Source organism: Gorilla gorilla, chromosome 13 (genome assembly GCF_029281585.2).
Source record: "Gorilla gorilla gorilla isolate KB3781 chromosome 13, NHGRI_mGorGor1-v2.1_pri, whole genome shotgun sequence".
NCBI classification, from domain to species: domain Eukaryota; kingdom Metazoa; phylum Chordata; class Mammalia; order Primates; family Hominidae; genus Gorilla; species Gorilla gorilla.
This window is the reverse complement of record NC_073237.2, coordinates 50,296,696-50,313,419: the sequence shown is the minus strand read 5'-3', so window position 1 is coordinate 50,313,419 and position 16,724 is coordinate 50,296,696. Positions and strand designations below refer to the sequence as shown.

General features: G+C 34.8%; 1 protein-coding gene across 14 annotated transcripts in view; it reads right to left on the bottom strand.

The window, feature by feature from the left end:
- Positions 1–16,724, bottom strand: part of NFIB (nuclear factor I B) — a 230,595-nt gene that overhangs the window by 48,663 nt on the left and 165,208 nt on the right. For all 14 annotated transcript variants that reach the window (XM_004047812.5, XM_019033903.4, XM_004047811.5 and 11 more), the window contains exon 6: positions 16,261–16,379. In XM_004047812.5, the coding sequence (XP_004047860.1) occupies positions 16,261–16,379 (119 nt within the window). The remainder of the gene's footprint in view (positions 1–16,260; positions 16,380–16,724) is intronic.

Sequence of the window (16,724 nt, the reverse complement as noted above, 5' to 3'; positions counted from 1 at the left end):
TCCTTAAGTAATCTCTCTTGGAAATCCCTGAGATCTAGATTTCATTAATGATCTTTTGTTTGTATCTTATATTGCTTGATGGATTTTTCATTGTTATTTACTTGTATCCACTGCATATGCTTTTTTTAAAAAGGTGACTAATGGCTTACCTCCTAAGGAACATGCTTTTACCAAAAACACAAAAAGATGTAGAGGCTGGAAGAATATGCTACTTGGGAAGAGAATGAAAAAAAAAGTAGAAATGAAAGAAAGAAGAGGTAAAGCAGGCACTGTGTCTAGGCAGCTTATTTTAGAATCTCTTGCATGTGAAAGAAACTGTATTATGAAGTGATGACTAGTAGTGCAGGATGAGAAAAATAACCATAGCCAGTATATCTTAAAATTCATGTTCCATGAATAAATATCACCAGATGAGAAGTAGCTGACTGTAAAGCAAAGAGAAAAGAAAATCAATCACTGAGATTCTAATAAGTGTGAGGAACTATGGCTATGCATCAAGATGCCAAACAAAACCGCGTGGTCCCTGTCTTGGTGATGCTCATGGTTTAGTAGAGAGGGCAGAAATTAAAGACAGAAATGCATTAAATAGTTGCAATCATAATAATATTGGATTGCAAAAAGAATTCTTCTTAATGACAGATTAGAGAGAATAATTTTTTTAAAAAGATTCACATTGATGGTGTTATTCTTCAATGTGTACACCCATGTTTACATTTATAACTGGAAAATTAGCTATGACTTTAGAAACTCATCGTGTAGTTGAATATGTAATAAAAGATCACCATGTAAGAAAAAAGTTCAAGTAGGCTACTGATAAAGTTGGTTCATTTATTCTTAAGCATCCCTTTAAATAAGTATTTTGCAAAATCAAATTATCACATGATTTTTCCTGACCATACTATATATATTTTTGGCACTGTAACATATATACATCCTAGGCCTTGATGTGTTATTTATTTCATGTCATCACTTTAAAGAGATAAGGACTTAAGCAAATAAAGAGTTAGATCAACTCATCTCCCAACAAGGTAATTTCATCTACAAAGGAAGAGAGTCGCTGTGAAACACAGCGTATGTACTCGACTCATCAGCAGCTTGCACAAATGGCGCTCCAGATGTATATCTGTTCAAGTCAGCCCAAGGCAACAATTTTGATCAATTCTAATGTGATAAAATGCTGCAGGGAAAGTGTGCAGAAACGTGTTTACGTCAGCCCTTAATTAAACTGTTGTTCACTTCCAAAGAACCTTAGGAAACACTAATGAGACATGAGTTTTGGCAATTTCTTCATCAAAGCAAAGACCCCTTCCTCAGTCTGTAGCAGCCTGTCATCCAAGTCGCTCCCGGGATAAATGTCACATGGCACTCCAATCAGTTAGCCACCTGTTAGTAGAACTTCATTGAAGTCAACTAGTGATCTAGGGCAAGCTCAAACAGCACCTTAACACCTGCCTGTCTGGGACACCTGCTCCTTTTTCACATATAGTAGAGCAATATGTTAGCTTTTCCAATATGCTCGAGTAGATTAAGGTTACAAATCAGACTTCTAAAGCCTACATAGAAAACATACAATTTTCTTTTTTGAAAAATTCCTTTTCTTCCCTATAGTAACACAATTTTTAACAATTTCAAATTAATTATGTAAGAACACACAAGAATTCTTGAATTTCTGGAAGCTATTATTTTCAGCATACCATATCACTAAATTAAAATGTATTAACTGTGCCAGTCCTATGATTTAGTCCTTTTTCTAGGATAGAACAGTCCTATTTCTATCTGGTTAACAAAGAAGTAAATTCCTTCAAAATGTTTTAAAAGTCTAATTATTTTACATATTCCTAAATTGTCTTCCTTATTTACATGCCATACTTGTAACTCGTAAACAAGTCTAAATGAACCCTATAGAGACAAGTCACCATTTGCTGGCTACTTTTATTCTCCAGTATTTAATGTTAAGGTTTGTTTTACTGCTAAGTGCTTATAAAGCTATAATCATTGTTAAAAATATCTAAATATTTTCTTTATTTTTCACATTATCATGCTGCTGAACAATTTACAGGATTCCTCTTTTTCCTATCTTTTATTATTTTGTAAATTTCATTTATTTATTTAAATTTATTTAATTATTTTAGAGACAAGGTCTCACTCTGTTGCCCAGGCTGCGGTGGCACAATCATGGCTCACTGCAGCCTCAAACTCCTGGGTTCAAGGGATCCTCCCATCTCAGCCTCCCAAGTAGCTAGGACTATGGGCACACGATCACACCCAGCTAATTTGTAAATTTTTAGTAGGGACAAAGTCTGGCTATATTGCCCAGGCTGGTCTGGAACTCCTAGTCTCACGAGATCTCCTGCCTTGGCCTTTGAAAGTGTTGAGATTATAGGCTTGATTCATTGCACACGGTCTTCTTTTTTCCTTTCTTCCTTTTTTAGTTCGTCTTCTTTTTTTTTTTTTTTTTTTTTGGGCAGAAGAAAACTCAAAGTGTAATGAAAACAGTTGCAAAACTTCTGTTAACTTTGACCCTCTGGTATGATACTGACCAGAGGAGTTTGATACAGACCAGAGAAGGAAAGAACATACATAAGCACACTTAGCTTAGACACAGTCCAATGGCTGGGATTTGACAAGATTATATTATATTGACAAGTTTTATCAAGTTGATACACCCTCATAATTTTCAAAGTTCTTCATTTTTTGGACTTTTGAAAGTATTAGACTTTCATAGATTTTTTTAAAAGAGTTTTATAGATAAACAAAAACTCTGAATATTGAAAACCTCTTCAGAGACCAAATTCATTGTTGGGTGAAGGCAAAGGTGGTCAACACATCCATCACTCCATTGAAACTCTGTCAAGCAACACAGCACTGAAAGAGAAAAATGAGCTTTAGCTTAACTGGGATATTTCTGCTTTCCATTAAAATGTTGGGTGGAAGCTGGAAGACAACAGGAAAAAGAAAAGAACCATCTGTATAAAATAATAATGTTATTTAAAATAAATAAGGTAGTAAATGACAGGCTACCAAATCAAGTGTGTGGGATGAGTTTTGTAGCTGAAATCTGACATTTTTACTTCAGGCCACAAATCCAGAGTCAGTCCTGAGACAAGGAAACAGTTTGGGCTCTGTTCCCAGAGGACAAGGAGAAGGCAGAGAAGATGACTGCCAACTGAAAGCTAAAAAGACCACAATTTCTCTGCCTCTGTTTTTGCCCTGGGATAAATAGTGTTGAAGAGAGGAAAGTGTCCAGGTTATTTATAAGTGTATGAGTGTTATGTAGAATAAGACAACTATTAAGGCCAGATTGCGGCAGCATCTAGCCTGCCAGATACTTAAGATCCCAGTCCAAAGCTCTGAGGTATTTATTTCTAAGGATCTCCATGTAGAGAATGACAGCAATCCTTACTTTAACAGGTTTTACCTAATAAATAAAGGACTGATGATGGGTGAGGGCGTGTGTCCTGGAGGAGGAAGAAAGGAGAGAGAGACCAAGTAGGCTCTGCCTTTACTTGAAAGCTTTGTACAATCCTTTGTACAATACCCTCTCAATTTCTCCATTTTCTTCACAAATGGAGCTATCCTGGCTCATTGGGAGAAGATACATGGTGTGTTCCTTGATGGTTTAAGTAAAATACAAATGATAAAAAAGAGGTGCATGGGTAAAGTCACAGGGCCATAAAGAATGTTCTATAAATTTCTATCAGAGGACATGCCTCGAAATTGCTTATAGAGCCATGTGCTACATTGAAATTATTACAGCTTATAACAATGGAGTTAAGCCACTCAGGCACTGCTCTAGGGAATGTAAATTGATGAGATCTATGCCAATATTTACCAAAAGCCTTAGAAATGGACATAAGATTTAACTTAGTAATTCTACAGTAGGAATGTATTTATTCCCGTAGCAAAATTTCATTGAACTTCTACTTGGTGACTTCATGCCAGGCAGTATGCTAGGGACTTGGGACAGTGAAAAGAACTAGACAAGAATCACCCAATCAGATTAGGCACAAAGTTACATGCAGTGATGTTCACTGTATCTCTCTTTATAATACAAAAACTCCAAAACTATCTAAATATTCATCAGCAAAGTAGATATTTAAAATTCTATGGTATAGCCAAAGTGTGGCATATCATGTACTCATTACAAAGTGGAAGGCTGGATGGGGTGGCTCATGCCTGTAATCCCAGCACTTTGGGAGGCTGAGGCGGGTGGATCAAGTCACCTGAGGTCAGGAGTTTGAGACCAGCCTGGCCAACATGGCGAATCCCCATCTCTACTAAAAATACAAAAATTAGCTGGCCATGGTGGCGTGCATCTGTAATACCAGCTACTGGGGAGGTTAGGGCAGGAAGAGTTGCTTGAACCAGGGAGGTGGAGGTGGCAGTGAGCCAAGATCACGCCACTGCTCTCCAGCCTGGGTAACAGGGCAAGACTCTGTCTCAAAAAAAAAAAAAAAAAAAAAAAAAAAGGAAATTGAAGGATATGGTAAAATGCCATTAGATTATAAAGAAAAAAAAACTTACAAAATAGCATATATCATATAAGCTCAATTTACTGCAAAAATACATTCATAGAAATAGAACGCACCGAAATGCAGAAAAATACATAGAAAAACAGGCTGGCATATATACAATCAAATACTAACAGAAGTTATCTTTATGTGATGAGATTACAGGTGATTTTTATTTTCTTCTTCATATTTGAAAGTTTGTTTTTTCAAATTCCCCACAAATAACTATTACTTTTACTGTAAAAACTGTAAAATAGATATTTTTGGGAAAATTGTTGCCTGTAGCTCCGCAGAATACTATAAATAATTCCCAAAGCTGGGTTGACAATATTGAATCCTGTCAGGTGTCCAACATTACACTGCAAGAAGGAAAGCTTCATATTAGTTTAGGTACTGGATATTGCAAAACTGTAAAATGAAATGCTTCAATGTAACATTTGCAATTTAGTTGGCTACAGGCAAAACAATGTCTTTTGAAAATACAGTGAAGAAAAAAGAATATCTAAATATCTGTGTCTAAGGACTCCTCTAGATGTAAAATTTTATGATCGTGTGGCAAATGTGAACAAGTCCTTCCCACACACTCCAAGTTAACAAAAAGCTCGGAATGTTATGACAAGACATATGGATGTAATCCCACTACAGTAGTTTGATGATGATGCCAGATGATTCAAAAAATAATTAGCTGCCATGTTAAGAAAGTATCTCCTTATATATATATATATTTACATTTATCACACTCTAAAATAACACTGGAAAAAATGGCAAGCTACGTTAAGAGGAGATAAGATGTCATCTTCAATTAGATTTCTCAACCATTTTTTTAAAATTTATGAAATCAGTTCCTTTTCAAATGAGAAAGTATGGTGATCTTTGTGTTAAATAAATGAAATTCTTACTTTAATTACTGAGTTATTTAATCTTAATTACACTTGAGCATATTATTGTATTCCTCAGTAAAGTAAAATCTTTTCTAATAGTTTAAGTCTCTCTTGCCATATATTTTAGCCCAAGCACAGTTAAGTAGCATGTTCCTACAAGTCTCAATTTTATCACTTAGCTATAAAAAAGGTCTCGAGGCTACACCTATACCCAATACAAAGTTAAAGCAAACCTCTTTGAAGCTCACAAATGTCTTCCAGAGACACTTAAAAAAATCCTTTGAATAATGAAGAACAGTGCTAAAACAATGAATATGGAATAAATGAAAACTACTTTTTAAAAACATTTCAAAATGCTTTTGTCCACTAAGCAATTTCATTTTAACAGACAGACAATGATAAAGGGTCTTGAGTAATGTGTGTAAACCTAATTTGAAAGAGAGAAAAAACATCAAACAATTATGCAGGACTTGGAGCATATTTTCATCGCTTATTAAACATTGGCATAGGTAAATAGCTGCTATTCACCATGCCTCTCGGGAAAACCTCTTGGCTATGGAGGCTTATTAATGTTAAGCATCTGAGAGCCATGGGCTATAAAATAAAATCAATACCATAACCTTAACTGTAAAAGTCAGAAAGATACTGGAAGGGTTCTAATTTAACAAGATTACAGATGAGTTTTCAGAGGAGAACATTTGGGGAAAAGCCATACATTTAAAAACATTTATGCTACAAGACATCTCAAGGTTTTTGTTGTTACTAATGCCATTATTATCCATGCTGGTAATGGTTAGAGTTGATTTAACTGATGTGTTACTTTAGTGGATTTACAGGAAAGTCCTATAAATGATCTGGAACTTACTTCAAATAAAATCATTACACTGAGGTAGTAAACTAATTGCTTGAGAACAATTATGATTTGATGTGATTTAGTGTGGTAGAAAAAGAACTACAAAAATTTTAAGGTCATCAGTTCAGCAGCTCAATGCAAATATGATTACTCTGCACAATATTCTGTTGCTCTTAATGGAAAAGTAGTCAAAATTGGTATAAATTGTAGTGTTTAAGTTCAACCTAAATCTATATCTTTTTTCTCCAACAAATGTAAATGAAGAAAAAAAGAACATTCTGTCAATGAAATTACTATGATGGCATATTTATTATCCTAATGGTTTTAGAAATCATGTGAAATTCATCAGTAACAAAACCTCTATTTAGTAATGGACCAATTACATTTGTGAGATAATGTCAATGAAACCGAATATTGTCACAGGATAATGGTCTCCCATTGCTACATCCCTAGTCATTTAGAGAAAATAAATGTTGCTGTCTGGCTGAGTCATTTGTTTTCAAAGTAGGAGACACTGATTCCATAACATGGTTCTGTTATAATAACTCAATCTCTATCAATCATTTGTTGCACCAGAATGGTGCAGGACAGGACATGCATTTGTGAGAACTGCGCATTCCTCAGGTATAAAGCAAAATATACGGGGCCTCCAAGCACATAAGCAGCCCAGTTATTGTTATTCAATGAGAGTGTTTAAAATGAACATTCAAAAAATAATTTAAGAAACAGAAAACTTTCTGCATTTTCCAAAAGATCCATGTTAATGACAGCTTTGGAAAGACTCAAGTACTGAAGATCTTCAAATTCTTTGACTCCACTAGATTCAAAATCTAAAATGTTAGAACACAAAGAAATCTTAGTATACAACTTTGTTATTTTACAGATGGGAAAACTCAAGAGTTACTGAAGTTAAGTGATTTGTCTAAGACCACACCAGTATTTAGAGTTTCCTAATCACAACTACAGTGCACTAGGCTTAAGGCAAAAAGACTAGAACAGAACTAAAAGAAAACATATGTATGATAATAAATATATACTTTATTTTTATATTTTGACAAATATAGCTCATTTTAAACTGGCCATATATCACACACTTCTACTAAAGACATTCTAGAACTTAGGATTATTTATTACTATCTTATTAAATGGAAAAGTGATTTTAACCTGATTTCAGAGCAAGGACTACATGCATGAATCTCTGAGGAGTCTACGAACCCCTGTGAAGTTATGTGCATTCATCTGTATTGAAGTTTCATGCATTAAAAAAAATTGTAACAGAGGTTTTATAATTAGTTTGCAAAATCATAAACATAATATCTCAATGACTTATTTGGGATACAGTATTATATAGTAATAACGAGCATGGGTTTCTTCAGCAAGAGAGCCAGGGGTTCCCATTCTACCTCTGCTACTTATGATCTGTATGATCTATGATGAGTTTCTTAAGCATTGTAATGATCAGTTTAGTAAGTTGTAAAATGGAGTTTCTGTCAGGTTTAAAAGAAAAATAGATATAAACTTAGCCAAGCACCTGACAGAAAGGAAGGGCTCAATAAATAAATGACAACCACAAATGGCAATAGAATCTTGTTTTCCTTGTTTCATTTACATGTGCTTGTTGAAGACAATTTTTAAATTTACATGCTTTCTTCAATAAATAAATAATACAGAAAAAGGAGGCGAATAATCAGTGTAGGCTAAAAAGAAGGTGAAAATACAAATATAATCTATGGACTAAATTTGAGTCCTGATTCAAACAAGACAACCTTTGAGATATTCCAGGGAATCTGAACATGGATTATATGTTAGATTATATTAAGAAATTAATGTTATATTTGTGAAATTGATAATAGCACTGTGACTATGTAAAAAAAAAGTTCATTGTTCGAAATACTCAGATCTATTTACAAGCAAAATGACAGATATCTGGGATTTGCTTTAAAATACTTTTAAAAACTGGGAGATAGTAAATGCAATAAGACTGGCAAAGTGTTAGTAACAGTTGAAGCTGTGTGACAGTACAGTGAGGTTCACTTTACAATTCTACTTTCAATATTCTCCAGGCCAAAAGACTTCTTAAAATTGTGCTTAAACATTCATTTCAAACAAACTCTTCCCCACATTTATTCTTCAAAAGCATTCATATCTTCAGTTTATTTTAGTTGAAAAAATTTTAATCCTGGCACTAATAATAATAGTTGATTTATATGCGTGTGTGTGTGTATGTATATGTAAAATTTTACCATCTCAAAATTTTGTTTTGAGAATTCTTTCAGAACCCTGAAAACTCACAAATACACCTCTATTTTCTCATTCTAGTTCTGTTAGGTCTAACAGAGTCTTCCTTAAGCTTTCCAAGAAAAGTGTCCCTCTGGGAAGACTTGCGAAGCAGTGTTTAAATTTCCTAGGCCATTTGTAAGTTTACATACTGATTCCCTAGGCAGGCTGCAGGATAACAGAAAATGAGAAAAATCCCTTGAACAAAGATCTAGGCTCTGCCATTCATTACTTGGCACAGGACAGCCTCTCTGATCCTTGGACTACTTAGCTGTGAAACAGGAGCTTGAATTATGTCTTACTAAGGGTTCTAATAATTTGTGATCTGTACCTGAAAAATCAATTTCTTATTGTATATGATATTGGGAGTCTAATAACTCAAATGACACTGGCTTTCCAAACTACTTCACAATAAGCTTAAACATGAACTCAATATGTAAGAAGATTTGAAATAAAACCTTTTCTTATGCAGAGAAACTTTGTATGGCACACTATGATATTATCTCCCATGGGTTTCCCACTTCCCTATTTTAAGCTGTGTTCCATCAAGCTAGAAACCCAGTATTAAATAGAAAGTTGTTATTTTTTCAAACTAATTATCTATTGTGGTTTTTCTGCAAAATGCTGTATTTTCAAATCTTTAAGCCTCCAGAGCACAGAAATATGAGCACGACTTTTCCATATTAATCAGTACCAGCCCTTCTAACATGTATACAAGTTTACCCCATCCAAAATGCTATTCTTGATTAGAACACATGAAGGGGGAACAAACGTTCACTAATTAGGAGGCAATGTGAGGAATTCTGATGAAAGCCTTCACCAACAATTTATTGTTTTCCTTTCCATTTTGAAGAAGATCGTGTTGTGATTTTTCAATTACAGCAGTGTAGCAGTGTAGTTGAAGAGGCATTCCTCTTCAGGGTGGAAGCATCCTTGAAGTTTGCTTTCCAATGCCAGGGTAGTACCTAGAAATTCACTTAGAGTTCTTTACTTTTGATATTTTCCATAATAAGAAGCTAAACAAAGAAACTTAAAAATTGGGCTTGAACATCAAATTCAAACCATCTCTTCTTCACATTCGTCCACCAAAAGCATTTGTAGCTCTCTTTTTTTCTGGTTCAAAACTTTGATATTTGAATATTTGCTATTTCATCCCTGTGATACAAACTGCAGGAATATAAGGAATTGTTGGTGTTCTATTTGGTCCCCAAAGAGAACTTTAAAACTTCTTCCAGTATGGTTACTAAGCTGTCTGCACTGCCATTTTCTAGGACTTCATTTAATGTTAATGACTCCCAGATAGCAGTTATTCAACCATCTATGAAAGCTGCTTATTCACTCAGCTCCCACAGCTCTAGAGAAATCTTGAGATTATATCATTTGTCAGACTGTGGTTTGGACTAGAGCACTGTGTTCCAAAGTTTGAGCCTAGGATTAATACTCCCTATGGATTCTTTGATAGAAATAAAAGGTTCTGAAGTCACAAACTTAATAAACATGTTCAGTCAAGAGCCACTCCTGGATATTCACAGCACACAGTAGCATATTAAATATTCTGCATATTCATTTATGAATGAAAATAGTTGAAATTTTTGTTACAAAAAAATTTTCCAAATTTAGCTGACCACTCTTTTGTATGTAGCATATCTTTTCACATTCCTAAACTCACATTAGGAAATGCTGGGGAGCCTGGTGTGGTGCCTCACACCTGTAATCCCATCACTTTGGGAGGCCCAGGTAGGAGGATCAGTTGAGCCCAGGAGTTCCAGAACAGCATGGGCAACATAGTGAGACCCCAGCTTTACACAAAATTTAAAAATTAGCTGGGCATGGTGGCAAGTGCCTGTAGTCCCAGCTACTTGGGAAGCTGAGGTGGGAGGATCACTTGAACCTGGGGGGTCAAGGCTACAGTGAGCCATGATCGTGCCGCTGTACTCCATCCTGGGCAACAGAGAGAGAAAAAACAGAAATGCTGGCCTCTGATTCTGGTTCTGTCAGCATGCTATCACACTCTTATTTACTGTTACTTCTTTCCTGATTGAGCACATAATACTAAACTGGCAATTTTACTCTCTAGCCCCCAGTGTTCCCTTGGGCCCTCTGGCTTAATGCGTTTGACATTTAATACTATATCCTTATAGAACTCTAGAAAGTGCAAACTGAAATTTAGCACAACAGTTAAGACTACCTTACTAATGAGAATATTTTCAAAATTATCAAAAATAAATCTCTAGGACTTGGAAACAAATTAAAATTTCAGAAAGACTTAACTGAGAAGACATTTATATAACAGAACTGGAGACTTTTATAAAAATTAGTATTTTTATTTTTTAGTACCTAAGACACCAGAACACAATGCCTAAATATAGCTTGAGAGTCCAGTTTAATTTTTCAAACTACTCCCCAAATTGTAATAACATGCCAATATACCAAGTAGTGCTAGTTTTTGCTAACATGCCAATTTATTGATTTTATGTAAAGATTTACCGCTCATCGTCCTTAAAACTAAGCTAGCTCTAAAGCATGGAGTCGGTTCTCTCATAATCTTATTTATTTTAGTCCCCGATTTTTCTAAATAGTAATTTTTCCATTCAGGAGGTCAAGGGCTGGAAACTTAATTTATTCATATTTGTGTACCCAATGCCTATAAAAATTCCTCCAATATAATAGACATTTGACAAATTGTTCATTGAACCAAATTATCTCAAATCCCATACATGTAGAAATTAATAACATTTTACTGCATAAAGTCTTTTTGAATTTATATTTTATCTAAGATTACAGGTTGTTTAAATACTCATCTGGCTGAAAAACTGTTCAAATTTCCATTTAGAAATCCCCAGCTGAGGGCAACCCGCTCGGGTCCCCTTCCACACTGTGGAAGCTTTGTTCTTTCGCTCTTTGCAATAAATCTTGCTGCTGCTCACAAAAAAAAAAAAAAAAAAAAAAACAACGAAATCCCCAGCTGCATACTGCAAATATATTTACCATATCATATTTTTTCTCATTAAATGTCTATTAAATGTTTTAGAAGTTTTACATTCAGACTTAGATAAATTAGTGACTATTAGAATGGCAGTGGCAAAGGGACCTTATAAAGAATTGTTTTCAATGTTCAAGCATACTATTTATTTGTCTGTTAAATTACTGAGTGATATGGTTTAGCTGTGTCCCCACCCAAATCTCATCTTGACTTGTAACTCCCACAATTCCCACGTGACATGGGAGGAACCTGGTGGGAGGAGACTGAGTTATGGGGGCAGATCTTTCCTGTGTTGTTCTCATGATAGTGAATGAGTCTCACAAGATCTGAGGGTTTTAAAAACAGGAGTTCCCTGCACAAGCTCTCTCTTTGCCTGCCACCATCCATATAAGACGTGACTTGCTCCTCCTTCCACCATGACTGTGAAGCCTACCCAGCCACATGGAATGGTAAGTCCAATAAACCTCTTCCTTTTGTAAATTGCCCAGTCTCAAGTAGGTCTTTATCAGCAGCATGAAAATGGACTAACACACTGAGCAATGGAATACAACTGGATTTAGTCTCATGAGAGTAACTTGAATTAGACGAAAAACTATGACCTCTTCTTTTTCCTCTTATATCAAAAGTTACAAAAGATTGCTCTAAAGAAAAATTTCAAAAAAAGTACATGAACTAGGAATTGAGTCTCTGAATTGACTCAGATGGAAAAAAAATTAAGAAAGACAAGATCTTAATGGAATTTTTTATGGAGGAAGTATTGGAATAAAGGAAATGTTCAACTTGCCTGTTGACAGTCTAATCTGGTTCTATTCATTAATCATTAAAATCTTAAATGAAGAAAAACAATATCCAAAAAAGAAAGTTTTTAATAGAGAGAAGCAGTCAGAAGTTTAAGACCAGGATTTACAGAAGAGACTAAGCAAGGAGAAATATTCTGAAACATAGGAAAAAAATATAACAGTTGTTGGATACCCCTTTGCTAGTGACTCAGTATTATTTTCCTTTTCATTTCGTTCTGTATATATAAAATAATACAAAGTAAAAATATAAATATTACATAATATAGATGCTGACAAATTTAATTTTCATCGCTATTCATCAGAAGAAGCAAATTATATAGTCCCCTACCAAATGTTTAACACTATTAAATTATGGTTAGTTTTAAAATATTCATGTCTATATTTGCAAAAGTATAAATTACAATTCTCTTATAATCAGGAAGTTGTAACTTCTTGTTTTGAAAAGAAATGACATAAGGACATAATTAATTTATTATTGTAATATGCTAAAAATACTTTTTCATTAAGTTACTAAAATTGCATGAACACATTATTACATAAACCTAGATTTTGTGTTAATATTTTGCCTGATTTATTTTAAGAACAGAATACATATAATAATTTGGTCATATTATATCCTTTATTTTTGCCTACTCAGAATAAATCTCAATGGTTTAGGTTGGTATTTCAGATTGAAAGGGAAAGCAGAATGCCACATATTGTCCATAATTTTGTTATCTTTGATTCTCATATTTATAAATGAGCAAAATAAATCAATTTTGCTAAGGGCTGTGTCAAGAATAGATTTTAATGCAAATTTAACACTAACAGAATAAGGCATACCCAGGAAATAATTAATAGTAAATTTTAAGGATTTCTGCCCATTTTAAACACAAGCATATTTTAATCAACCAATAAATAGTTATTGAGTATCAATTAGTGCAGGGCTTTGTAGGAGAAAATATTATAAATGCAAGACATGTCAAAGCTATTTCAATGACTGGAGTGGCACTCAATATGTGCTTTAGACAACTCCCTCCATCACAGGCAAGTGTGTCTAAAGAACATTAGAAGATGGACAAGAACAACCATTGGGCATTTTATTTTGCAAATTTTTAAAAAGCAATTCTCTAAGAACAAAAGGACTGCATTGGGCTTAGCAAATTTATAAAGATAGTACTGTACTGCCCGCATTTCTTCATTGTAGTTGAGTCTTCTTCCCACAATGGCTTATTGTGCACATTACGAAGTCCTCAGGGTCTTCAGAATTAAAGTGACAGTGTGTGTGTGTGTGTGTGTGTGTGTGTGTGTGTGTGTGTGTGTGTGTGTTTAAAATGCACATTTGAGAATGGAATATTCTTCCTTACTCTAAACATAATATGCCTTTACAGACTCCTCCAATAAGTCTAGTCATCTTGACAAAAGAAAATCACCAAGACAATACAATGTTTTCACAAAGAAAAAGAATGACAGTTTCCCTTCTACTTTTCAAAAATGTTTCATAATATGATTTGAGATTGGCTTTATTCAGTAGGCTTAAAGAGGAATCAATTCTTACAAAGTGACACTCTCTATAATAAAGAACACCTACACTTCTGAATAACGCATCCATTCCCACACATTCACAAGGTTATTACCATTAAAATCTTCTCCAGAAGAATTTTCTGACAAGGAAAGTATGGCTTTGTTTAGAATAAGCTGACAATGTCAGTAAAACAAGCAATAAAATATAAAGGGTTGAGGGTTTTGTTTTTCATTTCACTTCTGCAACTCTGGTAAAAGTCTCTATTATATCTTGCCTTCACTAATGAGACTGGTGTTCTGCCTATCAATGGTTCATTTATACAACTATTTATTGTACTCCTACTATGCACCAAGTGTGTGTTAAGTGCTGGTTACAGTAATAGTCAAAATAGATAAGGTCCCTTCTCTCATAGTGTAGACAGATTTAGACAACTAATCCCATAAATAGCTATATGATTACATATTATGAGTACAATGAAAGAACAGTACTGGGTGTTGACAGAGAAAACTAGGAAGACAGAATTTAGACTGAAATTTCTCAATTTAAGCTGGGCTCTGAAGGATGACAAAGAGTTTGCCAGATGAAGAGTTAGAAGAGCATTCCAGAGGTCATAACTTATAGGAAGGTCCCGGTTGTTGAATTCCCAACTTCAAGTAAAGCAGTGGGCTCAAGTGCAAGCAAGAGGAAGCAGAATGTCACCTGCCAAGGCTATGGCCTGCTGGCGATATGAAAAGATTCCCATTTTTTCCTGAGAGCAGTGGGAATTGACTAAAGGATCTGAAGTAGGGGAGTAAAATGCTGTTATTTACATTTTATAAAGATGATTTTTGCCTACTGCCTGAAAAATAGATTTGGTGGGGTCTCTCATGAGGGGAGTCTCAGAGACAAAATTCCCTCTGAGGGGGGGACTCACAGTCAAAACTCTCCAGTTGAGTTTCATATCCTTGCATAAAATGACCCTTGCCATCTCCATTATTTCCCTCCATGTGCACTGTGTCCAGCCACATGGCACACACAGCCATTCTCAAATTTGCCTCCCCACCTAACACAGGGTTATGCTTTTGTCTCAGTTCCCACCACCACCCTCTTCAGCCCCTCACTTCTTTACTAGTTAAAATCTCAAGGACATTTAGATGAGATTTAGGAATTGAGCTTTGAGTCAGTTGTGCTAAAGGAGGTACACTTGACTCAAAGGCCAATGTCTCCATGAAGATTTTTCACTATTCTTTAAACTCCATGGCACTCGGTATAAAAAATTTGAGCAGCAAAGAAGGAGCACTGAATAAAGAACTGACTTTGGCCTTAACTGTTAAGGCCCAGAGTTATGTCTCGCCTAAGAGTACTCAACATAGAGTACCCCAACCCTCACCAATACACACCCAAGTCTTGGACTGAAAACCATTATTCCTTTCTTTTAGACTTTTTTTTTTTTTTTTTTTGAGACAGGGTCTCACTCTGTTACCCAGGCTAGAGTACAGTGGTGTGATCACAGCTTACTCCATCCTCTGCTTCCCAGGCTCAACTGATCCTCCCACCTCAGCCTCCTGAGTAGCTGAGACTACAGGTGCACACCACTATGCTTGGCTTATATTTTTTTGTAGAGATGGGGTCTTGCCACATTGCCCAGGCTAGATTTTTTTAATGCAGAATTCTATTTAAAAGACAATTTAAAAATACATGTTTATGCTGCTGACATAAGATCTTATTTGCACACATGCTTACATACCAACAAAAACTTCAGTTAGCTAATTTTTCTATTTCCATGCTTAATAATCTCCCTCTGATTGTGGGGGAAAGCATGGATATATCTAATGAAATATACTAAATCCAACAGACTTTAAGAAGAGCTAAGTCTCAATCCTTCTGGGTCTCAATACCCATTTCTTAAAGTTATATTTCTCCTCAAAGCTGCCCTAGAACTGGGTCACAGTTTTATCTAGAAAGCATAGCTAGATTGACTCCGACACAAAGTATCTTACATTACAGTTTTCTTTATTGTATATGGTCTACCTACTTCCAAAAGGAATTGCAGGTTCCTTTAAATGACAACTTTCAGTTCCTGGCACTTGCAAACTGCTTAAAGTTTGGCTCCCTGCAATGCTCCATAGAGAGGAGCAGGCGGATCTAATTGAATCACAGTTTGTGGTTCTGCTGTACTCCAACCAACAAATGTAGACAGACCATAATCAGTCACATACATAATTGTGGGTTCTAAAATATCATTTTATCTAAAAAAAACTCCAACGAAACATGTAAAAATAAGATCTTGGATAAATTAACTTTGACGACATTTGACTAACATATTATCTCAAAAATAATTCTACAGGAATCATTTTATGAAAAAAATATACAATCCATATTGGTTTAATTATGAAATTTTGACTCAATGAAACTTAAGAAACGAGCCAACATTTTACTCATGGTCTCTAGAGGCATCTCCTTATTACTCACCTTGATCTCTTTCATGCCATGTTCGACTTCCAGCAGCTGGTGAATTTGGAGAGGGGTAAAAGTCTCCTGTAGGACTTGGTTCCATATTTTCATCTATGGATATAGTTTTGGGTCTTTTGCTGTTAAAATATGGCAATAGTTATATTAATGGGATTTCTGGGAAGATGTGTACATTTTAAAGTAAATGATCTGAGAAGATCCTTACTGTGAAAATTTTCATAAGCACAAGTAATAATGGTGAGTATTCAAGATATCAATAGTAATAGCAAATATTTCTAGTTGCATATACCATTTACTATACCATCTTATACCTAACCTGTCTAACAAATATGGTGTTCATTATATTTATCTTTCAAATGTATTTCCAAAAAAAATTCCACTAATAAAAAGTGAACTCTTAATGTTGTTTGCCTTCTAACATTAAAATTGTGTTATTGTGTACCTGACTCATTATTATTATCAAT